This window comes from Tamandua tetradactyla, chromosome 2 (assembly GCF_023851605.1).
Source record: "Tamandua tetradactyla isolate mTamTet1 chromosome 2, mTamTet1.pri, whole genome shotgun sequence".
NCBI lineage: Eukaryota > Metazoa > Chordata > Mammalia > Pilosa > Myrmecophagidae > Tamandua > Tamandua tetradactyla.
In genome coordinates, this window is record NC_135328.1 from 34,925,228 (window position 1) to 34,951,802 (window position 26,575).

Sequence of the window (26,575 nt, forward strand, 5' to 3'; positions counted from 1 at the left end):
TCACAATCACACAGTCACACTGCAAAAGCTGTATCATCAAAATATATTTTTTAAAGCTCACTTACAGAAAATTAAACAAGGTGTAATAAGCAGAAGACCCACAGCACATCAGCTGTAAGAGGCATCAGATCAGAAGCAGTTTGCTCATAGCAAGGGTTTTCCCTTTCTCAAATCTCTAATCTAGTATATCAAATCCAGGAGATTCAATAGGGGTCTATGTCTTTAGGACAGAACTACTGAAATAATCAGAACAAGAAGAGACATCAGGTTCCTATCATCTCACATTAGTAGATGAAGAAATGGAGGCTCAGAGAATGAAGCAACTTGTGCAAGGTCAAACAAGGAGCTAGTGGTAAAGATGTGACCATACCTAGTCCTCCAGTCTCCTGATGGAGGCCAATTTCTATTGGACCAATAAAGAAAAGTCCAATTAACTTCCTCAACTGAACTTAAAACTATAAAAGCTCAAGGTTGCAATGATCTAATGCAACCGACCTTTCAGCCTGGAAGCACTGCTTTCTGTGTGTTAGTCTGCAATGGTCCTTACAGTTTGAAAGGAATAAGAATTCTTAGAGGGAGTGCTCCAAATACTAATACAGAGGTTAAAACTGGTAGCCCCCAGGCTATATCTAGTTCATTATTATGTTTTGTTTGTCTCACAGTCTTTTTAAAAAAATAGAAGTGAATTAGTTATCAATACTTAACAAACAAACACCTTTCCTGGAAACAAAAATCACAAGGCCTGATAACATTGATTACCAGGCCTACTTTCCTGCCTGGCAACCATCAGTAGGAGCTGAGTTAAGGCTGCCCTCTTTAGACGGGGCACAGCGCTCTGCTTACCTCAACCCTCTCCCACACTGGCCAAGTGGCAATCACTATATCCCTACTCTTGTTTTTCTTAGGAGGGGTCTGTTTCAATATTCAAGTTACTTGCCTGGCCCTGATAGCATTTGAGTTTAACAGAAAAGGAATTTAGAAACAGGGAGAGAACCTTTCTCTATCCTTAAGTTCCCTTTATTGTGCCTCTTCTCTCATTTTATCCAAGCTGGAAAAAATACCTCCTCCTGACCTGATCTAGCTCTCTCCATTCCACATGAGTCACCAGGAAGGGACCCTTTCAGCAAAGCCACTTACCTCTGGGAAACTGGCCATGTTTACCAAAATCAGCTGTGGTGACTTCATGGAGATCTGGCCAATCTGGTTTAAAGCAAGCTTTCCATCAGCAGTTACCACAGTAATATGATCAAGGGATCCTAAAAGAAAAAGCACACAGTCTTAAAATTCTGAGGGACCTTAGTAGCTCACATCTAAGTCCCTTTCTAATTCAGAATCAACACATATTTAGAGATCCTTTATCAATGTGTTACGACTGTTAAGGGACTTTCATAACCAGCAGAAGTATCATGTAATGGAAAGAGTTCTGAAATGTTAACAGAACTAGATTAGAATTCCTTATTGGCAACAAGGATGACCAACTTTCCTGGTCTGCCTGGGCCTGAGGAGTTTCCTAGGCACAGAACTTCTGTGCTAAAACTGGAAAAAGTTGGTCACTCCTCCAGCAACTATAACATTCACTACATCTAGGAAAAGCCAGGCAAATTACTTACCCTTTCTGTGTCTCGGTTTTCAACTCAGTCAAAAAATAACTACCTTACAGGATTAAAGTGAGGATTGTAGCTAAAAGATACAAACAACCAACTATACAAAAAGCACTAATTCAGATTCAGCACACATAAAAGTGAACATAGGAAAAAGATACTGCTTATTATCTCCTTTAGTTCTTACAACCATGCTGTAACACTGTACTATGATTCCTATTTTACAGATGAGAAAAATAATGCTTGGGGAGATTGAATGACTAGCTCTAGATCACATATAGAGCTAAGAAGAGTTAAAACAATTAAGAGCTAAGACCCAAACTTAGGTGCACTTAATTTTAATTCCAATCAAGTCTCTTTTCCTTATACCAGTGGAAATCAAATTTGGTTATGCATCAGAATCATGGGTGGGGGATGTAGGCTTTAAAAAATATATATTTTATATTGAGAAATCTTCACATATATAGTCCATACATGGTATATAATCAATGGCTCACAATATCATCTCATAGGTGTGTGTGTATTCATCACCATGATCATTAAAAAAATCTTATTAATTAAAAAAAATTACAATAAAGAAACACAAACATTCCTAACATATGCTCATTCCATTCTACACATACAATCAGCAATTCACATCATCATCACATAGTTGCATATTCACCACCACGATCACCTCTTAGAACATTTGCATCAATCCAGAAAAAGAAACAAAAAAGACAACAGAAAAATAAAATGAAAACAGAAAAAAAAATTATACATGCCATACTCCCACCCCTCCCCTTCATTGATCACCAGCATTTCAAACCAAATCCATTTCAACATTTGTTCCCCCTATTATCCCACCATGATTATTTTTAAAACATATGCATCATTCCAGAAAAAGAAATAAAAAGAAAAAAGAAAAACTCATACATTCTACAACTCTACTAGTATTTCAATCTACTCAATTTTTCACCCTTTATCCCCCCTATTATTTGTTATCCTTATTTTTACTCATCTGTTCATACCCTGGATAAAAGACACAAGGTTTCCACAATCACACAGTCACTATAAAAGCTATATAGTGAAAAAAAAAAGCTATATAGTTCTGCAATCATCTTCAAGAATCGAGGCTACTGGAACACCGTTCAACAGTTTCAGATACTTCCGTCCAACCACTCCAATACACCACAAACTAAAAAGGGATATTTATATAATTCATAAGAATAACCTTTCAACTCTATTTGAAATCTCTAAGCCACTGAACCTTTATTTTTCTCATTTCTCTCTTCTCCCTTTTGGTCAAGTCTTTCTCAATCCCAGGAGCCGGGTCCTGGATCATCCTGGGACTCATGGCCCATGTTGTCAGAGATTTACACCCCTGGGAGTCATGTCCCACGTAGCAGGGGAGGGCAGTGAGTTCACCTGTGGAGTTGGCTTAGAGAAAAAGGCCACATCTGAGGAACAAAAGAGATTCTCTGTGGGTGACTTTTAGGCCTAATTTTAAGTAGGCTTAGCCTACGTTTGCAGGAATAAGTTACATAGGGGCAAACCCTAAGATTGAGGGCTCAGCTATTACTAGAGAGCTTTTTAACACAGATTCCTGGGCCCTCCCCAAAAGATCCAGAATCTGTGGGGACCTGGGAGCCTGTGACTTTTTGGGAGCCTACAATTTTTTTTTAGGTTCACTGCTGGATTCTGACACAGGTTTGAAACCACTCCTCTAAACTATCTTGATTTTGGTGCTTAGATTCCCTTCAGAATGAGTATCATTTAAAAGAAGGGAAAAAAAAACAAACTAGTAACATTTCACTGTTATCCTGGATCTCATCTTCTTCCACATTTGAACTCTGTCTAGGAAACTCTGGACAAAATTTTCAGAAACCCAAGAAAGCAAGCAAATAAATCCACAGTTACAGAGAGAAATGGGGCACTATTCAAATTCCCTGATAACATATGCAAATGGGAACTAAAAGAAAAACTTTACCATTCACAATAGGAACCACTACATAAATGGGATAGGTAATTTCAAGACACAAAGAGAAAGAGGAGTTGTCTTCAAATCGTTGTTAGAGTAATGCAGTACCACATTATGGACCAAAATCTAATTTGAAGTACTCAACCAGATTCCAAGTCATCACAAGACTGAAGGTTGTTGATACCAATAGCCTCAATCTGGAAAAGTCCAGGAGGTATAATGGTTAGAGTCTCCACAATTCTGAAGACCTATAACATGGTTCAAATACCAACTCTGCCACCTTCAGATTGTATGAACCTAGGCAGATCTCTTTTACTTTCTGGGACTCCATTTCCTCATCTGTAAATGGGACATAAAAATTGTACATCTCATAGGGTTGTTAGGAGGACTAAATGAAATAGTGTCTTGACATATACAAGCACCCATTAAATGTCAGCTATTATTACTTCTTGCCATTCTCCATATTTTAACCAAACTAATCTACTTACAATTTCTTTAATACATTCTGTTCTCTCTTGCCTCAAAACCCTTGGTTATATTTTTCCTTCTACTGAGAAATCCCTACTCTGTCAAATAACTAATACTCATACCTTAACACTCAGCTACAATGGCATCTAATCCCAGAAATCTCATGTGACCTTCTAAGCTGTTATAAATCCCTCTGATGTACTCCAAACATCCTGGGCACATTTTTATAATAATAATGATGGCCAATATTAACTGTGCACCTCTTATGAGCCAGACGTTGTACTGCATGATTTCTACAATTCACTTGCTTTCACTATCACAATAACCCTATAAGACAGCTATTATTTCTGCCATTTTACAGATAAGGAAACTGAAACACAGAGAGTAAATTGCCCAAGGTCACAACAGCTGTTCGTAATGGAGCTTGAATTCTAACCCAGGTCTGACTGACTTTAAAACCACAGTCTTTACTACTCTGCTTTGCTATATGGTTTCGTATATGTGGATTACTTGTCTGTCCCTTTATATTAGGCTCTACCCTCTTGGAAGATAGAGACGTCTTTTCTCTCTGTACCCCACAACACCCATTCAAGTAATCAGCAAAGTATAAGTAAGTACTCAATAATGCTTTGATAAATGAATGAAGGAATAGACAGATGGATGGATGGATGGATGGGAGAGAGCGATAAACCATGTCTTAGACAACTGTTAAAAGGAATCAACTATCTTGGAAATAGAAATTGCTAGTAGAGAGATGGAAGTGTAAGAGGAAGAGTGCCTGCTGGTTCAGATGGTAATGAAAGGTGATTTGGAAGAAGCTGGCAAAAAGACTGGATAAATTCTGTTTCACCCAGTCCCTTCATGACCCCAAGTCCTACATGAAATGTTACACAAACATAACCCTGAAAAGAAAAAAGCAAAGAGGAAATACCAAAGGGAGGCCTTTTGAAAATGGATCTTAGTTCAGCCTTCCTCGTCTGCCATAAGGTCTTTTACTACAGAAGTCCCAACATGGGCTTTTCCATATGCAGTTGTGGTGGTTCCCATTCCCTAAATCCATATCAATATAATACATCAAATCTTTTTCCCTCAATCTGTCCCCAGTGAGAATCTCCCTCAGCCTCATTCTTACCCCTCATTTTCTCAGAGGTTAGCATTTAACAAATTATACTCCCAACCTCTTTCCAGGCCCATCATCTTTTTAAGTTCAATAAGAGTGGAGCTAGCTGGCTAATTTTAAGTATCACATTTCTCCCTGAGCTCCTCTCAAACTGCTCTCTGGTTTCGGCTGCAGAATGTTAACAGGCCAGAAAACACAGGGGAGACAGAACACTTTATCAGTTTCATACCTAAAATAATAAGCAAGTTTAAAATAAACAGCTGGGAGAGATTGAATGGCACGATCTACTGTCAGCAAAAGCAGAAATGCCCCAATCCAAAGGTTGACAAATGACGGGAATGGTGTTCTGGTTTCACATTGGAGCTCGTCTCTGAACTCAGTATGTTTCCAACCACGTTTATAAATGGAGCTGCAACCTTTTCACTTGATTTTCTTAAGAACAAATTCGTGAAATATTTTCTAGTTTCCTTACAAACTATCTCAACAAAGACGTGAACTGGTTCAGCCCAAGCTCCCACTAACACCTTCAGAGGGGGTCCCAGGCTTGACTCTAGGATGATGACAATTTCCAAAGGCCAATTTAACAGCAATTGGATTTTTCCTGCCTGCCTGCACCATTAGCTGACAACTTACTTCTCCATCACATCTGCAAACAGTTCTCCTAGACAGTTCTGACATTTCCCACTTAGAAAATCCACTTTCAGGAAGTTATTAACCCAAATGGAATCTTCCTGGTCAAGCATGGCATATAGAAATGCCACAGTTGGGCAAGCCTTTTGGGTCCCAATAAGGGATAAGAGCTGCCAAATAGGAGAAATTAGAAAAGTCAGACCAAAGATGCCGGTTACTGAGATATATCTAGATGTGCTTATAGTTCAGTCATAACAATAGTTCCCATTTTTTGAGAGTATAATTCCATGAAAGCAAAACCATGCCTATTTTTCCTCACTACTGTTCATTAGCAGCATGCTTAGCTCATAGTAGACAAATTTTTACTGAATGAATAAATAATAAATGGAGTGTTAATTATGCCAGGCATGATGCTGGCCTCATTATATATGTTATCTTGTTTCATTTAATACCCACCCCAAAGATGTAGGACTTGTATCCTTATTTTTATTTATTTATTTTTATGTTGATTTGCATTTAAAACAAAATTTTTATTAATAAAACCAGTCAACATACAATATGAACATTCTTTTTATCATATAGTTGTATATTCATCATCATGATCATTTCTTAGAACATGTGCATCAATTCAGAAAAAGAAATATAAAGAAAACAGAAAAAAATTCATACATACCATTCCCCTTACCCCTCCCTTTCACTGATCACTAGCATTTCAATCTACTAAATTTATTTTAACATTTGTTCCCTTTATTATTTTATTTATTTTTAATCCATATGTTTTACTCATCTGTCCATTAGGTAGATAAAAGAAGCATCAGACACAAGGTGTTCACAATCACACCATCACATTGTGAAAGCTATATCATTAAGCAATCATCTTCAAGAAACATGGCTACTGGAACACAGCTCTACAGTTTCAGGCAGTTCGCTCCAGCCTCTCTGTTATGCCTTAACTAAAAAGGTGATACCTATTTAATGCGCAAAAATAACCTCCAGGATAACCTCTCGACTCTGTTTGGAATCTCTCAACCACTGACACTTTATTTTGTCTCATTTCCCTCTTCCCCCTTTCGGTCGAGAAGGTTTTTTCAATCCGTTGGTGCCAAGTCCCAGCTCATTCTAGGAGATCTGTCCCACATTGCCAGGAAGGTCCACACCCCTGGGAGTCATGCCCCACATAGAGAGGGGAAGGGCAGTGAGACTGCTTGTCATGTTGGCTGAGAGAGAGAGGCCACATCTGAGAAATAAGAGGTTCTCTTGGGGGTGAATCTTAGGCCTAATTTTAAGTAGGCTTAGCCTATCCTTTGCGGGGTTGTTTCATATGAACAAACCTCAGGATCGGGGGCTCAGCCTATTGCTTTGGTTATCCCCACTGCTTGTGAGAATATCAAGAATTCTACACTTGGAGAAGTTGAATTTTCCCCCTTTCTCACCGTTCCCCCAAGGGGACTTCACAAATACTTTTTTATTCATTGTTCAAATCCTTCTGGGATTTATCGAGGCATCACTCTGGACAAATCTACAAAATCTCATGCCCTACTCAAGGTTCCATGTACTTATGGTGTTCAATTTAACTGTCCATATAAGTTATATTAGGAAATGCACTAGTCAAAATAAAAATTTTGCACCAAATATTTTTTGCTTTAGTCTCACACATAAGTTAAAGTTTTAAAATATTACCATCTATTTTCAATACCCTGCATTATTGACATTCTTTTGTTCTTCCTCATGAAAATATTTTTAAATTTGTACATTTAGTCATTATCATTTGTATCCCCATATTTAGACAAGGAAACTGAGGATCAGAAAAGTAAGAACTGCCCATGGCCACTACTTAGTAAGTGAAGCTCTGCCAAAGTCATGCTTTTTCCACTAATCCCCTCCCCAAAACACTGGTTGAGTCACTGACCTGGTGAGGTTCTTATATTCAGAGTCTTGTTGAAATTATCTTTGAGCGTTTCCATCACAGACTTCATTTCTTCATCTACCTCTTCCAAGTTGATTATATCCTCAACCAAGGCAGCATTAATATTCACTCTGGTTTGAGACTGTCCTTTTCCTTTGGTTAGAAAGTTGACATTCAGTGAATAAAAGAACAGCAGCATAAACAGAGACAATTAGCAATTAGTTTTGAAGTGTCTACTATGTGTAGGGCAAAGTGTGAAGTGCTAGGAAATTTAAAAATATTATTACTGCCCTAAAAAAATGACTACATTTAATAAATGTCAACTAGGTACCAAGGATTAAATGCTTTCTTAGATATTAGAAAAGCACAGGCTTTATAATCAGACACCCACATTTAAATTCTGCCATGAGACACATTAGCTTTATGTACTTCAACAAGTTACTCTACCTTCCTATCAGTTTTCCTACTGTCAGTTTCCTACCTATAAAACAGGGATAAAAATACCTACACTGAAATGTTGCTACAGGAGACAAAGTGATTCAAATATCCAAACGACAGGTAGTCATAAGTGAATACTCCTTATTTTTCAGAAAAAGATAAGAAAGGTAAAATGACTTATCTAATGCCATGAGGTCAGAAAACAGTAAAGCCAGGATTTGGTCTCAGTTTTGCTTAGTTTTGAACCCATGAACTTTCAACAGTCTCCATAAAATTTAATTGGAGAGACAGGAAATATATTAATTCACTAGAAAATGAATACCAAGACAAGGATATGCAAAGTCTTACTGAAATTATTCTTGAGTATTTCCATCACAGATTTTATTTCTTTACCTATCTCTTCCAAGATTATATCCTCAACTAAGACAATGCTAATATTTAGTCTGGTTTTAGACTGTCTTTGGGTACCTCCTTGAATGGTAGTGGTTTAGAGACATTAAATACTTCAAGTGGTAGTGATGATGACTTGTATTTTGGAATATCAACCGCGTTGTGAGTTGAATAAAATTAGAATAGGACTAAATAATTAGTGATTTTCCACACACATTCTATAATGCATATATACATAGATACACTCATGAATGATACAAATATTCTTGTATTTTTTATGGGGGTGTGGAAAAAGGAAAATAACAATATTGAAATACTACCTCATACTTGTTTATTCATTGAACACTCAAACATTTATTGAGATTCATTCAACAAATTTAATTGAACATCTACAATGAGCTTGTGATATCTATATAGCATATCTGCAATGCATTTTCAAGTATATTCTTCTACTTGATACCCAAGACAGCTCTCTGAGGTAGGAAGAATAAGGACTGATTATTACTGACCCCATTGCACAGATGAGAAATATGAGGGACAAGTCATTTAGATGTTCTGCCCAAAGTACCCAAACCATAAACAGCAGAGTGATTTTTTTAAAAAACATTTATCTGCTTGTGTCCCTCTCTTGTTTGAAACCCCATGTTTGTTTGTTAAAGATGCCAGAATGCTATATACCAGAAATAGATTGGCTTTTACAAAGGAGATTTATTAGATTACAAATTTACAGTTCTAAGACCATGAAAATGTCCAGATTAAGGCATCAAGAACAAGATAGGTCTTAAGTAGTTTACAGATGTCCTTAAAAGACCTCATAGAGAAAGGCCTATCGTGTCTGGGGTTTCTCTGTCACATGGGAAGGCATACGGGGACATAGGCTATCCTTCTCTCCGGTTTCTAGTCTCAAACTGCTCTCTCAGCTTCTGCAAGTCTTTCAGGCTTTCCCTGGGGCACCTCCTCCTGCATCTTCAAATGTCTATGTCTAGACATATCAGTTTCCTACCTATAAAACAGGGATAAAAATACCTACATTGAAAGGTTGCTACAGGAGACAAAGTGATTCAAATATCCAAATGACAGGTAGTCATAAATGAATACTCCTTATTTTTCAGAAAAAGATAAGAAAGGTAAAATGACTTGTCTAATGTCATGAGGTCAGAAAACAGTAAAGCCAGGATTTGGTCTCAGTTCTGCCTAGTTCTGAACCCATGAACTTTTAACAGTCTCCATATAATTTAATCGGAGAGATAGGAAATATATTAATTCACTAGAAAATGAATACCAAGAGATGTCTACTCTTTGTATCAGCTCTGAGCTTTTTCTCTCTCTATGAGCTATTTTAAGGACTCGAGTAAATTACTTAAGACCCATCTTGAATGGGCAGAGTCACATCTCCATCTTATCAAAAGGTTCACCCACCTGTGATGATGAATATGCAACTATGTGATGATATTGTGAATTACTGATTATATATGTAGAACGGAATCATCAAATGTTAAGAATGTTTGTGTTTGTATGTTCTTATATATTTTTTAAACAATTAAAAAATTAATAAAAAACAATTTATACATTGCTAAAAAAAAAAATCAAAGAACTAAATAAATGGAAGGAGATTCCATGTTCATGGATTAGAGGACTAAATTCTACCCAAAGCAATTTACAGATTCAATGCAATCCCAATCAAAATTCCTACAATCTTCTTTGCAACAACAGGAAAGCCAATCATCAAATTTGGCTGGGTATGGGGCCCCAAATTGTTTAGCGGATAAATAGTTTCTGTTTGGGTGATGAAAAACTTTTGGCAATGGATGGTGATGATGGTAGCCCAATATCATAAATGAAATCAACACTACTAAATTGTACACTTGAAAGTGGTTAAAATGGGAGATTTTTGCATTGTATATATGTTGCTACAGTAAAAAAGTTTTTTAAAAAAAAGCTCCACCCACCACTGGTTGGGTCATATCTCCATGTAAATAACCTAATCAAGAGGTCCCACACAACCAATGGGCCTGCCCCCACAAGACTGAATTAGATTAAAAGAACATGGCTTTTCTGGGGTACATAATAGTTTCAAACCAGCACCCCCATTATTCTTTGGTAAACAAGCCAATGGCTTAGAATTGATCAGAATTGATGAAAAGATGTGCAACTTCAGGTTCAGAAACACAAGTTTCAAACAGGATAATAAAAAACTAAATTCACACCTAAACATCTTGTGAATTCAGAAATCCAAGGACAAAGAAATCTTGAAAGCAACCAAAGAAAAGAGACAAATTATCCATAATGGATCAAAATTTTAAAAACAGCATACTTTTCAATCACAACAAAAGAAGCCAAAAGCAATGGATCTACTATCTTCAAAATACTAACAGAGGGGCAAAAAAAGCCAATCTCTAATTCTTTACCCCACTATACTATTGTTTAATAGTGAATGTAAGAGAAAGCTAGTTTCAGAAAAACAGAAATCAACAAGTCTTCGCTTGAATATATACTAATGAGTGTACTTCATAAAGAAGGACAAAGGACATCTCCTAAAATGAATGGGATTTCAAGCAAGAGCACAACACAAGCAGATAAATGGTTTTTAAAAATCACTCTGCTGCTTACTGGTTGGTTACTTTGGGCAACAAATTTAAATGGCTTGCACCTCATATTCCTCATCTGTACAATGGAGACAATAATAATACCTATATCTGTACAATGAGGTCAATAATAATCCCTATTCTTTCTACCTCAGAGAGCTAACTTGAGTATCAATCCAGAAGGAAGGCATGAGAAGTAGCAACAGTAAACAAAAAAATTGGAAAACGTGGTAAACCTAAACAAACATTGACAAGCACTAGCTTGTCAGGCTATACAGAACAATATTAATAAGAAAGTCTAGTTTGGGAAAGTGAAAAACAAGACGAAAGTAAAAGAATGAACAATAATCACAAATAAGAAAGGAGAGGATGATCAAAGCTAAAGTTTTATAAGATCCTCAAAAGGAAGACTGTTTAGGAAGATAGAGATACTAATAAACTTTAGACTTTTAAAATCAAACATGCATGCTAAAATTTTGAACTTATGCCCATCAATATCAGAACAGATAAACAGTGGTATATTCACATAGTGAAATATTACACAGCCATGAGAAAGAATGATCTGGAACTACACAGAAACATTTAATGATTCTCAAAGACATAATGTTGAGCATAAAAGCCTACAGAATATATAAGCCAGATATGAGTATATATACTGAACAGTACAAAAACAGACAAAACTAATCCATGCCATCAGAAATCAGAATAACAAGTGAGTTGCAAGGAGTGGAGAGTGATAGTTACTAGAAGAAAGCATAAAGGGGAATTTTGAGACGCTGGGCGTGTTCTAGATTTTGAGCTGTGCACTGATTACACAAATGTTTTCAGTTTGGGAAAATGAACAAGCTGCATTCTTAAGATAGCTGCAATTTTCTATAGGTATTTTGAATAAATTCAAAAATAAATTAAAGGTAACCACCAAAACAATAATAAATAAAATGTATAACTTCCGAATCAAAAGACAAAAAAAAAAAAAGGAGGGGAATAGAGAAAGATTAGGCCAAAAGAAAAGGAAAAAAAAGCGACAAAGAAAAGTCAGGAAAGAAAGTACAAAATAATATGATAAATACAAATACTCAGTAATGTCAATAAATATGAATGGATCAAATATAAATATAAATATAAATAGACCAAAATGAAAGTTAAAGATTCTTAGTAAGACTTTTTTAACCCAGTCATACACAATTTATAAGATATTTTCAAAAAATATAAGATCACAAAAAGTTGAATATATAGAGAGAGATGGAAAAGTGATAACCCTGGGAAATATTAACCAAAAAGCTAGTGTACTTATATTAATAGCAAAGTAAATTTTAAGACAAAACACATTATTAGAAATAACGAGAGCCACTTCATAACTATAATAGAAGTAATTCACAAGAAACACATAATACTGAGTTTAAACACCCAATAACATAGCCTCAAAATTAACAGAATTAAAAGAAAATGATAAATCCATAATCTTACTAGGAGATTTTAATAACACCTTTCTTGATAACTAATAAATTAAGCAAATAAAATGTAGATAAATAGAAAATTTGATCAACACGATTAGCCAACTTAATCTAAAAAACATAAATAGAACCAGGTGCTCAACAATAAGAGATTACATATTTTTCTCAAGCAAGTTGGTCCTTAATACAAAAATGACCAAATTCTATCCCCAAAAGCAAATTTCAAAGAATTTATATTGTATAGGACATGTTCTCCGACCACTGCAGGATTAAGTCAACCCCAAGAAAAGCACATATTGAAATTTTTAAAACACTACTAAATAACAGATGAACTATAAGAAAAATCAAAATGGAAATTAAAAAAGTATTTAGGAATGACAACAGTAAAAATACTCTTTATTAAAAACTTGTAGAAAGCACTTAAATTTATAACCTTAAATGCTTATAAGAAAAGAACAAAGGCTGAAAAATAATGAACTGTCCAACTCAAAGAACATAAAAAGAACAAGGACAGGAACAAAAGAAAACAATAAAAAATGGAAATCAATAAAATCAGAGGGGGGTGGGAGATTGACAAAATTAAAAGCTCATTTTAAAAGACTTAAAAAGCTGACAAACTTCAGTCAAGAAAAATTGAGAAAGGGAAGCAGACACAAATTGGTAATAAGAAAGAAAAAGGGGACATGAAAACAGTAGAAATTTTAATAATCTTGAGAATATCATGGAAACTTTATGCAACAACTCTGAAAACAGGAAAAATGAAAAATTTCCTAAAAACATATAACTTGCTAAAATTAACTGGAAAAGAAAGATAAAATCTAAGTAGAATCATAAACCATTAAAAAACTTAACCTACTTTAAGATGTACCCACACACATGAACACACACACATAAACACCAATGCCAGATTTTACAAAACCTGCAAGGAACTAATAACCCTATATCTTATACAAATCATTCCATTAAGAAAGAGAGAAAAAAATGGACTCAGCAACTCACATTATAAGGCTAGAATGATCTTGACACCAAAGGATAATACTAGAAAACTACATTAAAAGCTAATCTCACATACAAATCCTAAACTAATATTAGCAAAACAAACACAGCATTGGATATAAAGATTATATATATATCAAGTAATGTATATAAAAATTCTATAGTAAGAGGAAGTTGGGTTTATTGTAGGAATGTAAAAATGGTGTAACATAAGAAAAAACTATCGATGTGAGTCACCACATTAACAGGTTAAAAGAGAAAAAAGTAAGATCATCTCAATAAATGCAGTAAGAGTTGCTAACAAAAACTTAATATCCATCCAAAACAAAAAACTTTTAGCAAATCAGGGATACAAGATACTAAAGAGTCTTTCAAAAACATAAAGCAAACATAAGTCCTGATGTCAACATAAGAAGTGTTCCCTGCAAGGTCAAAAATAAAACAAGGATGCCTACTACCAATCAGCATTTTATTCAGATTATACTTAAGTTTCTAGCCAACCCAGAAATAAAATAAAATAAAATGTACATGGATTGGAAAGGGAAAAACAAAACTATTATTATTTGTAGGCATTATGATGGTCTATCTAGAAAATTCAAAAGAATATACAAACATATAAAAATAATAACACTAATTTGTCAGGTTTACTAAATACAAAGATCAGTGTATAATATATTAACTGTGTTCCTATTCACTAGCAATCAATAAAACAAATAATTCGTAAAAACATGTATTTGAAGCAATAAACCTTTTATAATACAGTAGAATATATTCATGATTTTGAGATATAGAAAAATTTCCTAAATAGGAAAAAAACATATAGCTCGCTAAAATTATAGTTATACTGACCATAAAGGAAAAGATGACAAACTGAACCACATTAAAATTAAGAACTTCTGTTCTTAAAAACACCATAAAGCAAGTGAAAAGGCAAGCTAAGAGTGGAAGATGACATCTGTAATAAGCCATATATACATATATGACAGAAGCCCTATATTTAGCATATATTATAAACTCTTACAAACGAATTTTTTTAATAGGCAAAAGATGTAAAGATGATTGCCAAAGGGCCAACAAGCATATGAAAAGTACTCAATATCATTATTCATCAAGGAAATATAAAATAAAACCACAATGAGCTATAACTACTTACCCACTCAAGACTGACAATGCCAAGTATTGGCAGGTATGTGGAGCAAATAGAAAGTTAAAATACTTTGGTAGGAGGGCAAATTGGCACGACCATTTTGGGGAACTGTTATACTAAAACAGAACATATGCATACCATAAGACTCAGTAATCTCACATCTTGGCATATACCCAACAGAAACCTGTGCACATGTGTACCAAACATATGTTCAAAAATGGTTAAAACAGTATCATTTGTTTTAGCTCAAAATTGGAAACCACCCAAATGTCTATAAACTGTAGACTGGATACATAAATTGTGGCATTTTAATTTATTAGAATATAAAAAAACAAAAATGAACAAACAACTATAACATGTAACAACATGGAAAAACCTCACAGGCAGTTATCAAAAAAAAAAAGAGAAAAACAAATTCATACTGAGTTCACAAAGGGCAAAATTAAAGTCAATATAGTAAATTATCTATGGAGGGTGATAATATAAAGTCATTATAGTAAGTTATCTATGGAGGAATATGAGGGAAGCTTCTGGAGTATAAATGATGTTCTATTTCTTAATCAGGATGATGGTTACCTGGTTGTGCTCATGCAGTGAAAAATTCACTAATTTTTTTTAATTAGTGAATTAGAAAAAAATACACTAATTTTTTAAATCACTAATAGAATTCCTGTATATGTTACCTCAAAAAATTACTTGAAAAAAATAGCATTTACAAAATTGACAAAAACAATGATACCCCAGAAATAAATGTGATCAGAGAACTGTGAAAGGTTTTCATTGAGAAAACTTGACAGTATGTTCATAAATTTCATACAGAAGAGCAAAAGGCCAAACAGATGGAAAAGAAAAACTGTGTATGGTAAAGTGAAGATTCATCCCTCTAGATTCAAGACTATGACAATAATTTAGGCAGTAAAGAATTTAGTGCAGGGTGAGATACGTAGTCCCACAAAAACAAGAGCTCAGAAGCAAAAGCATATATATATATATATATATATATATACATATATTAGAGAGAGAGAGAGAGAAAGAGAGAGAGAGAAATGTGACATATGACAGAGGGAGCACTATAAATCAGGGAGTAAATGATGGACTATTCAATAAGTGTTGACACAACTTATTGTCCATAAGGAAAAGAAACATAAAATTAGATTCCCTACCTCACACCACATTCAGAAATAAATTTCATATAGAATAAAAACCCAAATGTTAAGAGCACAAAAATCTTTAAAATGTTTTGAAGAAAATACAGAAGAAAGCTTTGACTTTGAGATAGAGAAAAATGTCTAAAAGACATGAAAAGCACAAACTATAAGGGAAAAGACTGAAAAAATAACTACATTAAAAATTTATGTTAAAAAAAGATGTCATAAACAAAGTGTTTTTGTTTCCTGGGCTGCCCAAGGAAATACCACGTGGCAAAACATATGGCAGCTTCTCCTGTTCTCTCACTTCTCTTTCAGATGCCACTGATGTTCAGCTTCTGGTTGCTCCTTCTGTGGCTTCCTATCTGTCTGAACTTCATTCTGCTTATAAAAGACTCCAGTACTAGGATTAAAACCATTCCTGATTGGGTTAGGCCACAACTTAATTAAGTAACTTCATCAAAAGATTCTACTTTATAAGGGGTTCCTACCCACAGGAATGGATTAAGTTTAAGAACATGTTTATCCAAACAACCACAATCCACCCTCTGGACCCCAAATGATGAATTCTTTCTACATGCAAAATATATTCATTCCATCAAAACATCCCAAAAGTCTAAAGTCATTTCAGTAACAACAGCAAGTACAAAATCTCATTCAAAATCAGTTATGGGTGTGGACAGTACTAGGGCATAATTCCCTTTTTTCTGTGGACCTGTTAAATCTAGAAAATAAGTTATCTGCTTCCAATATATAATAAAGGGAGAGGCACAGGATAGACATTTCCATCCAACAGGGGTAAACTGGAAAGAAAACCAGGATCACGGGTCCCTCAAAATTTCAAAACACAGCAGGGCAAATTTCATTAGATTTCAAGGTGCAAATCATCTATGGATTGACGTTTTGTCCTCCGGGCTTGATGAAATGGTACTCCCACCCCTTCCAAGTACTTGCACAATGTGCAAGCTCTCCCTAACACTAGGGTAAAGGCTCTACCCTTCTCTATCAGGATGGTGGCCTGGCTCTCCACAAATACCAGGGCATGGGCCCTACCCTCTCCAAATATCGGGATACCAGTCAGTCTCTTTGCAAGAATTTATGCTCCCAATCAAGGAGCTCCAAAGTACCTGAGGCAAACTTTGGCAAAAGTGAAGGGAAACAAACGTTTCAACAGCGTTTCAATACACTACTCTCCTATACAGACGGAACAACTAGACAGAGGAGCAACAAGGAGAAAAGAGAACTTAATCTGATAAATTGGTCCTGACAGCAATTGGTGTTGTTACACACCACAACACCAGGATATACATTCTTCTCTAATGCTCATGGAACATTTTCCAGGATTGATTATATGCTGGGATACCAAACAGGTCTTTAGAAATGAAATAAGATTGAATTATTCAAAGCACTTTCTCTGACCACAACAGAATGAAGCTGAAAATTTATAACCACCAAAGAACCAGAATTCTCACAAACACATAGAGATTAAACAATATACTCTTAAATAATCAGTGGGTCAAAGAAGAAACTGTTAGACAAATAGATAAATATTGGGAGATGAATGAAAATGAGAATAAAACATATCAGAATTAATGGGCTGCAGGAAAGGCAGTGCTGAGAAACTGATTTTCCTAAATGTTTATATTAAAAAAATAAAGAAAGAGCAAAAATCAAGGACATAACCAGTTATCTGGAGGAACTAGAGAAAGATTAGCAAACTAACCCCAAAGCAAACAGAAGAGAAACGGCAAAGATTAAAGCAGAAATAAATGAACTGGAGGACCAAAAAAAAAAAAACAATAGAAAAATCAAGAAAACCAAAAGTTGGTTCTTTAAGAAAATCAATAAAATCGATGGACCCCCTAACTAAGCTGGGCAAAAAAAGAAAAACAATCCAATTATAAACTGGGCAAAGGATATGAATAGACATTTCTCCAAAGAGCAAATACAAATAGCAAAAAAGTACATGAAGAGATGTTCATTTTCATTAGCTATAAGGGAAATGCAAATCAAGATTACAATGAGATATCACCTCACATCTATAAGAATGGCTGCTATTAAACAAAAAGAAAACTACAAATGTTGGAGAGGATGTGGAAAAATGAGAACACTCATTCACTGCTGATGGGAATGTATAAACGGTACAGCCACTAAGGAAGACAGTTTGGCAGTTCCTCAGAAAACTAAATATTGAGTTGCCCTCTGACCTGGCAATTCTAATACTTGGTATATACCCAGAAGACCTGAAAGCAGTGATATGAACAGACATTTGCACACTGATGGTCATAGGAGCACTTTTCACAACTGCCAAAGGATGGAAACAATCCAAGTGCCCATCAATAAACAAGAGGATAAATAAAATGCAGTATATATACATGCAATGCAATAGTATACAACAGTAAGACAAGATGAAGTCCAGAAGCACATAAAAACACGGATGAACCTTGAGGACACAATGCTGAGTGAAATAAGCCAGACAAAGAAGACAGATACTGTATGATCTTTCATTATGACTCTGGTAAAGGTAAATTCAGAGGCTTACAAAGTAGATTATACAGGACTTAGAGATAAACAGAAGCTAGAGATGGGTGAATGGTTACCCAATGAGGCTGAACTTAAATATAAGTGAACAGAAAGAAATGGCAGTAGTTCATTAGTGGGGTAATAAGTAACATAGCCATATTGAAGGTAACTATGAAAAGGGTTGTATAGAGTCATGTATCCCACCTATTAACTCTAAAATTATAAATAAACTCTTACATGAACTACTTCAAAGGCCTGACCTTGTACAAAGAGTCAATATTAGAGGGGTACAGGGAGAAGACTAATATTACATGCTATGACCTATAGTTAACAGGAAGATATCAACAGTTATCACAGCAATATCAGAGACTAATATTTGAGGGGGGACAAGAGATGGAGGTTTAGATTTGATATTTGGTGAGGCCATGTTTATCAGTTCTTTGTCTCTTTGTACTGATGAAAACTGTCAAGAACTGAAAGTGTTGATGACTGTACAAATGAGTAAGGACCCTGTGAGACATGGATTGTTTATTTTGGACATTACCCATGATGCCTCAAAGATGGAGAAGGCCAAAGGGCACAATGACTGAGAAGTAGAACAGTGAACTGTGACGTACACATATGATGGAATATTGTGCGACTACAAAAAGGAATGAAGATGTAAGGTATGTAACGAAAATGAACCCTGGGGATGTTGTGCTGTGCCAAATAAGCCAGAAACAAAAGAACAAATATAATATGGCCACTTTTAGAAAATACTTTTATTGAGAAAATACTTATAATAAAACTGGAGCCTATACTGTAAGTTCTTATAGCAGTCATACATAGTCTGGAGTTGTAAATGTATTTCGAGATTCTGAGATGCTGTGCTATATGTATATAAGCTTGTATTTCCCTGGAACATTGGATACCTCTGACGCCTAATACTCAGAGCTGGAATTCTGCAGCTCTGAAAGTCAGTATCGCTACATACAATTGTTAAAGTAACCAAAAAAGAAAAAAAGATCAGGCTTCAGTTAAAGACAAAAACAAATTCGATCTGGTAGGGACTAAGGTAAATCAGAATACACCTATTATATGAGACCAAAGGCAGAGAGGTTTATTGTGTCTAGAACCTAATTTAATGTTAATACACAATCTACATCAATTTGCCTAGATAGCTCATTTTAACAACCTAAATGCATGAAACCCAGAATGGGAATGAGGCTTTGTTATTTGGTATGGCTTGATGTAATACCCAAATACATCCCAGACTATGGATGGTTGATAATTAAAGTATTGGTAGAGTCCCTGTGGGACTGGAGAAAAATATGGAACTATTAAATGTTAAATATGGACTGGAGAAAAATATGGAACTATTAAATCTTAAACTATTAAATCTAGGAAACCCCTAGTATTCTCTCAAACATTAAGGACTCCCAAGAAAATAGGTTAAGCCCCTGATTTGAGGACTGCCCGTATGAAACTCGTTTCTGTAGCAGAAAAGCTAAGACTACTTATAATTATGCCTAAGAGCTGTTTCCAGGAAACCTCTTTCATTGCTCAGATGTGGCCTCTCTCTCTCTCTCTAAGTCCAACTCTGCAAGGAAAATTACCCTCCCCCACATGTGGGACAGAACAGCCAGGAGTGAGTCTCCCTGAAAGCATGGGACCTGATTCCCAGTGATGAGCCTGGCCCTGGCACCATGAGATTGACAAAGCCTTCTGGACCAAAAGGGGGAAAAGAATTGTAACAAAATAAGGTATCAGTGGCTAAGAGAGTTCAAATGGAGCCAAGAAGCTATTCTGGAGGCTACTCTCATGTAAGCTTCAGCTAGATATTGCTAATTGCTATGGTTTGTGAAACCCCAACCAACACCATTCCTATTAACCCTAAAGAAGACCTACGGCTCTTAGACTTTACAGAAGTTTCATGTACTAAGTTTACTTTCCTAAAACTTATAACCTTCAGAGAGTTCCTAGGACAGATAAGTTTTGAAACTCAAAGGGGCCAGGCTCTCAAAAAATATCAACTAATTCCATCCACCAATCCTATATTGTCAACACCCCTTTTCAACATGTAAAAGTTAGAATGGGAATACCCCCAAAGACCCCTACAGATTGAGAACAGGATCAAAGGAGAAGGAGGAATTGTAATAGAGAAGACAGAATATAACAGACAAGTATGACTGCTGAATCACTGTTTCTTCTGGCCTCTGGTGTTTGGGAGCAACGAGTTTGGGAGCAAAACCTAAAGTTGTAGGTAACCCATACCAAACTTTGAAATCTGTAACTACTTTTAAAATACACTCTGATAATTACTGCCCCCTTCTTAAAATTATTTTTACTTTTTGTACATGTTACATTTAACAGCAAAAAAACATTTAAAAACAAAAAAACTTTATAATCAACCCAAATAGAAACCATACAATTTAAGTATTAATTCCCCACTCCCTACTCCCACCCCAACCCTGATAACTTATATTTTAAATTCTGACTCTATCAGCTTGCTTATTCTATTTATTCCATTTCAGTGAGCTCATACAATATTTGTCCTTTTGAGACTGGCTTATTCCATTCAACATGATGTCTTCAAGGCTCATCCATGTTGTCACATGTATCAGAATGTCATTTCTTTTCACAGGTAAATAATATTCCATTGCATTGTATATACTACATTTTGCTTATCCATTTATCTGTTGATGGACACTGGTGTTGCTTCCAAATTTTGGCAATTGTGGATAATGCCACTATGAACATCAGTGTGAAAATATTTGTTCACACTGCTTTCAATTCTTTTGGGTATAAACCTAGAAGTGCGATTGCTGGGTCACATGGTAATTCTATACGTAACTTTCTCATGAACTGCCAAACTGTCTTCCATGGTGGTGTCAACATTTTACATTTCCACCAATGATGAATGAGTGTTCCTATTTCTCTGTGTCCTCTCCAAATCCTGTAATTTTGCTTTTTTTTTTAACATAGCCATTCTAATAGTTGTAAAATGATACCTCACTGTAGTTTGATTTGCATTTCCCTAATAGCTAAAGACACTACACATCTTTTCATATGCTTTTTGGCCATTTGTATATCTTCTTTGGAGAAATGTCTATTTAAAACTTCTGTCCATTTTTTAAATGCGTAGTCTGCCTTTTTTGTTTTTGAGTGGTCGGATTTCTTCATATGTTCTGCATATAAGATGCTTATCGGAAATGTGTTTTTCAAGTATTTTTTCCCACTGAGTAGGTAGTCTTTTTTACTTTCATGATAAAATCTTTTGAGGCATAAAAGTTTTTAATTTTGATGAAGTCCCATTTATCTATTTTTTTCTTTTGTTGCTTGAGCTTTGGGTGTAAAGTCTAAAGAACCCTTGCCTAACACAAGGTCCTAAAGATGCTTTCCAATGTTTTCTGCTAGGACTCTTTTTTTTTGGTATGCTATATGGTGAGGATCCCATTTCATTCTTTTTCCATGTGACTATCCTGTTATTGCAGCATCATTTGTTGAATTTTTTGTGGGGGGAGGAAGGGCATGGGCCAGAAATCAAACCCAGGTCTTTCGCACGGCAGATAAAAATTCTACCACTGAACTACCCTTGCACCCCCTCTTCTAGGATTCTTTTGAGAGGCAATCAAAAATGAGAAAAACTGAGTAACCAATAAAATATGTAAAGAAGTTGCTTACACAACTGTAGCATTAACTGCTCATATCAGGAGGCCCAGGCTTCCAGTTCACCACTAACCAGATAGACATGATCACAGACAAATTTCTTACAAATGTACCTGTTTCCTCATCTGAAAAACGGTGAAGTCTATTTTTTACTAGATAATTATAAGGATTTCTTCACTGGATAACTATAATTCCTTTAATGGATAATTGTAAGTATCAAATTAGTAAATGTATGTGAACAGTTTCTTAAAAATAAAAGGTGTGTAAGGGTAGTTCAGTGGTAGAATTCTCACCTGCAATGCCAGAGACCCAGGTTCGATTCCCAGTCCATGTACTTCCCAAAAAACAAAAAAGCAAAACAAACAAATAAACAAAAATTCAACAAATGATGCTGTAATAACGGGATACTCATATGAAAAAATAATGAAATGTGACCCTGCCACACAACATACAAAAAAAAAGTATAATGTGACATACAATTCAAATGCTATTCTATTATTGCTATTAATATAATAGAAGTCTTCTAAGCATCACAGCTCTTTTGGCAATTCATTAATTTTCCTATTAACAGAAAGGGGAAAGTCTGCTCGGCATGAGTAAAGGAGACTCAGTAGAAAAAATATTCAGCAGCATATTTCTAGCATCATCCTTGGGAGTGGACTCCCTGAGCTAAAACTTCAAATAGCTGATCTGCTTGACAATTTTCTGTCACTCATTCATTCATTCAACAAAATTTTTAAAATTCATACTGTTTGTCAGGCCCTGTGTTAGGTGCTAAATAAGAAAGACATAGACCTTATCTTCCTAAGGTCCAGCAGAGAAGACAGAGAACAAACAACAACCTTACAAATAACCACTAATTAATTAATTAGTGCTGTGCTAAGTACATCAAAGGTAAAATATAGTCTGCACAAGTGCATATAACAGGGTATGTGATATAGTCTAAAAGGTCAGGAAAGGCTGCCCTGAGGAACTAACATTTGAGATCTGCAATACAACAAAGCCTTATTCTTAGATGACACAAGCCATTAAGACCATCCATCTAAATCCACAGCTCTAGTTGTCCCATCACCCAATAAGATCCTGGTTTTAATTTTACTCCTAGGATAGGTCCTCCTATCTAAGAGAACATGTACTGATACCTGCCATCAAGCATTCTAGCATGCTTAGCATTTTTACCTCTAATTCTAAAATTGTTCTAATTTACTAAAGGAAAGAAATTAGGCATTTTCTGAGTCAGAAAGAAAGCAAATAAAGAGGTAGTATAGTAATGGGAAAACAGAGCATAAGTTTTAATGCCACAGTGCCCTTCAGAGCTAATCAACTGAACTATCTATATGAGGTATCATTTCCTCATGTGGGCAAAGGGAGAAATTCAGCACATCCCTTAGATCCCTTCCAACTATTATAATTCAAGGTTAAATATAAGAAAGGGATGGAGATAAAGAGAAGGTCTTATGTCTCTACCTTTGGCTTTCTTGGTAACAAAATGGCGGACTGGTAAAGCTGGATAAGCCATGTATTGTCTATGGTCATTTTGTCTTTCTCTCAGTATCTTCAGTGTAACTTCTGAAACAGGTCTGGTTAAGGCTACAAGGGAGTTGCAAAAGGCAGGGTGGGCCAAGAAGCATCTTAATCCCAAAGCCATGACTGAAGTCAATCTTTGTGAACACCTGCAAGAAGAAAAAGACAAAAAGAGAAATCCAAGTAAAAGAGCTTCTACTACAGCTTCAGAAAATAATAGCTATCAATAATCAACTACTAAAACTAAGCTTTATGCTAGGTAATTTAAATACATTAATCCTAATTGTCCCAATAGTCTTACAAGGAAAAATCATTAGTCCCATTTTATGGACTGAAGAAACCAAGACTCAAGATTTATGCAACATGGCCTATAGGATTCCAAAGCCCATATTTTTTCCACTGCACCAAAATGCCCCTTAGTATACAAGGAGCTGAGTTAAGCAAATACTGCAATAGCCTAAACCTTAGTGATGCTAATTAAACCCTTTTATGAAAAAAGGCACAAAATCTTAAGAAGGCTATGTTATAAAGAGGGAGTGCAGAGCACTGGAGAGGCTTTAAATAAGAAAGTCATTTCTACAGGCATTAAATGACTGGAAAATTCACACGACAGCATTTAATTAAAATTTTCTTTGGTTCTTTATGCATTGATTACCAATTAGAATGCACTTTACTTTAATGTGAGTCTAAAGCATGGCTATGGTTTAAGGTCTTCCATGTTAAAGAACTAAAGCAATGGAAAATGCCACCCTCATCTGCGTTGACAAAAGTTACACATTACATTTCTGTGGTCTTTTACTATGGAGAGATGCTATAGCCTACAGCTACCTCTTGGATAGACCACAGTCTTAGCTAAACAACAAATGTGGCATTGATAGCTTCTGCCAGGAATCTGGCTATTGCTGAAATAAAAATTAAAAACCATTAGCATCAAATATTTGGAGATGACTATCTTTGAAAATCAGTCCCATATCTAATTAAAAAAGAATTCCCATTCTAAAATTCTGATGCAGTATAATGGAGTGATTAAGATCATGGGCTTTGCAGGCAGGAAGACTTGGAATCCAATCTCAACTCCATCACTGAACCTCTTTGCACCTCGATTTCCTTAACTGTAAAATGGGGATAATAATACTTATTTCTTAGGGTTGTAAGAAATAAATGAGGTTATGCACATAAAACACTTGGCTAGGTTTCTGACAGATAGCAGGAACTCCCAAAATGATACCTTTGATAGCTATCACTTTTCCTTTCAAAGATGTTCGTGCCAGGGTCAGACACAATTTAATAAAAATAGTTTGTCATTCTTCATATGTAAGGTAGCCTAGAGTCAGTAAAGACCTGAATGCAAATTTCAGCTTTGGCCAATTCACCCTTCTCTGGGCACCACACTTCTCATCCACAAAATTATAAGAATAACCCTAACCTTAAAATAAAATGAAATACTGGATGTATGTGAAACACGTAGCATAATGCTTTGAATACAGTAGCGCAATTACAAATAATTTTTTCTGATGGAATCTTTATTAGATGTTCAATGTCAGTATTCAGTGTATAAAGTCAATAAAAAACAGATCTAGATAAAAATGAAAGACAATTTTTCAAAACTTCTTTATTATTATCAACAGCTACAATTTATTGAGATCAGGCACGACTGCTTGATTTACTCATATTCATTTAACATTAATCCTCTCAATAACGTCACAAAGAAAACATAACAATCTCCATTTTACAAATGTAGCAACTAAGACTCAGAAAGATTAAGTCATAATCTAAGGGCATGGAACTAATAGCCCTGCCCTATTTTGGCAGAACTATTCACAAAAGTTTGGCTCTGAATGAGGTTTCTACTTCTATTGTTTTGCCTAATATGGCCAATGGCTAGCCCACAGTGACATCCAAATACGGCTGTATAATAATATGTGTGTGCTTTTTTGTTTTTTTTAATTAATTTCAATCTGGCTACTCCATTTAAGACAGATTTCCTGGTGTTTCTGTTGCAGGTCATAATTATGAATCCACAAAGCAACAGGAAATCAAAATGGGTTAGAAATAAACAACCTTTGACAGAAAACATGGCACCCAAAAGCAGACCCAGTACATGTGAAACGGAAGACAACTCTATAAATAAACCACATTACTGATATGCTGAAGGCATAGATTTTAATTGCACAGAAGTCAGGAAATTTTGAAGTTAAAGTCCAATAAAAGCAATTCCCTGAGCCTTTGGCCTTAAGGACATGAACATTAACACTCAGTTCTGCACAGATGAATTAAAGTTGAGAAAAAAACCTGATATGGATGCCTAACTATTATCCAACCAGATTAATCATATAAGAATTCAGCAGACTGAGAGGCTGTACTATAGTTGTATAACCTTGTATTTCCCTGGAACTTTGGGTGCCTGTGTGACACCTAAGTCTCAGAGTAGGAGTTCTGCAGCTCTGTTAGTCAGTATTGCCACATACAACAACTGTTAAAGAAAATGAAAAAAGAAATCAGGCTTTAATTGGAGATAAGAGCAAAGCCAAGTGGGTCAAGACTAAGGTAAATCAGAACACAGGAGTAAGGAGAAGAATGTCTGTATTTTAGAAATTCACCTACTCTATGAGATCAAAAGAAGAACAGTTTACTTTGTCCAAAACCTAAATTTCCTGTAGCACAAGATCTAACTCAACCTGACTAGAGAGATTATTTAAACAACCCAAACATATGGAGCCCAGAATGAGAATGAGGGCTTGTAATTCTGTATAGTTTAATATAATGCCTGGATATATCCTAGAGTATGCTGAGCAGATAATTTATAACTATTGGCAAAGTCCCTGAAGGGACTAGAGAAAAAATATGGAACTATTAAACTCTGCCACCAGAGAAATCCCTGATACTGTATTAGGGACTCCCAAGTCAATAGCCCAATCCCTTGATTTCGAGGCTTGCTCTTGTGAAACTTATTTATGTAGTAGAGAAGCTAAGTCTACCTATGGTTATGCCTAAGAGTTACTTCCAGAGGATTTCTTTTGCTACTAAGATGTGGCCT

At 35.4% G+C, this 26,575-nt stretch overlaps 1 protein-coding gene across 8 annotated transcripts in view; it reads right to left on the reverse strand.

The window, feature by feature from the left end:
* MRRF (mitochondrial ribosome recycling factor) overlaps positions 1 to 26,575 on the reverse strand; it is an 81,003-nt gene that overhangs the window by 50,947 nt on the left and 3,481 nt on the right. For 5 of the 8 annotated variants that reach the window (XM_077142890.1, XM_077142878.1, XM_077142924.1 and 2 more), the window contains 3 exons: positions 23,482 to 23,687; positions 7,689 to 7,838; positions 1,138 to 1,256 (listed from right to left, as the gene is read on the reverse strand). In XM_077142890.1, the coding sequence (XP_076999005.1) occupies positions 1,138 to 1,256; positions 7,689 to 7,838; positions 23,482 to 23,662 (450 nt within the window). In that variant the 5' untranslated portion in view covers positions 23,663 to 23,687. Of the gene's footprint in view, positions 1 to 1,137; positions 1,257 to 7,688; positions 7,839 to 23,481; positions 23,688 to 25,942; positions 26,012 to 26,575 lie in introns of all 8 variants that reach the window. The other 3 variants (XM_077142898.1, XM_077142906.1, XM_077142931.1) reach the window with 2 other exon arrangements.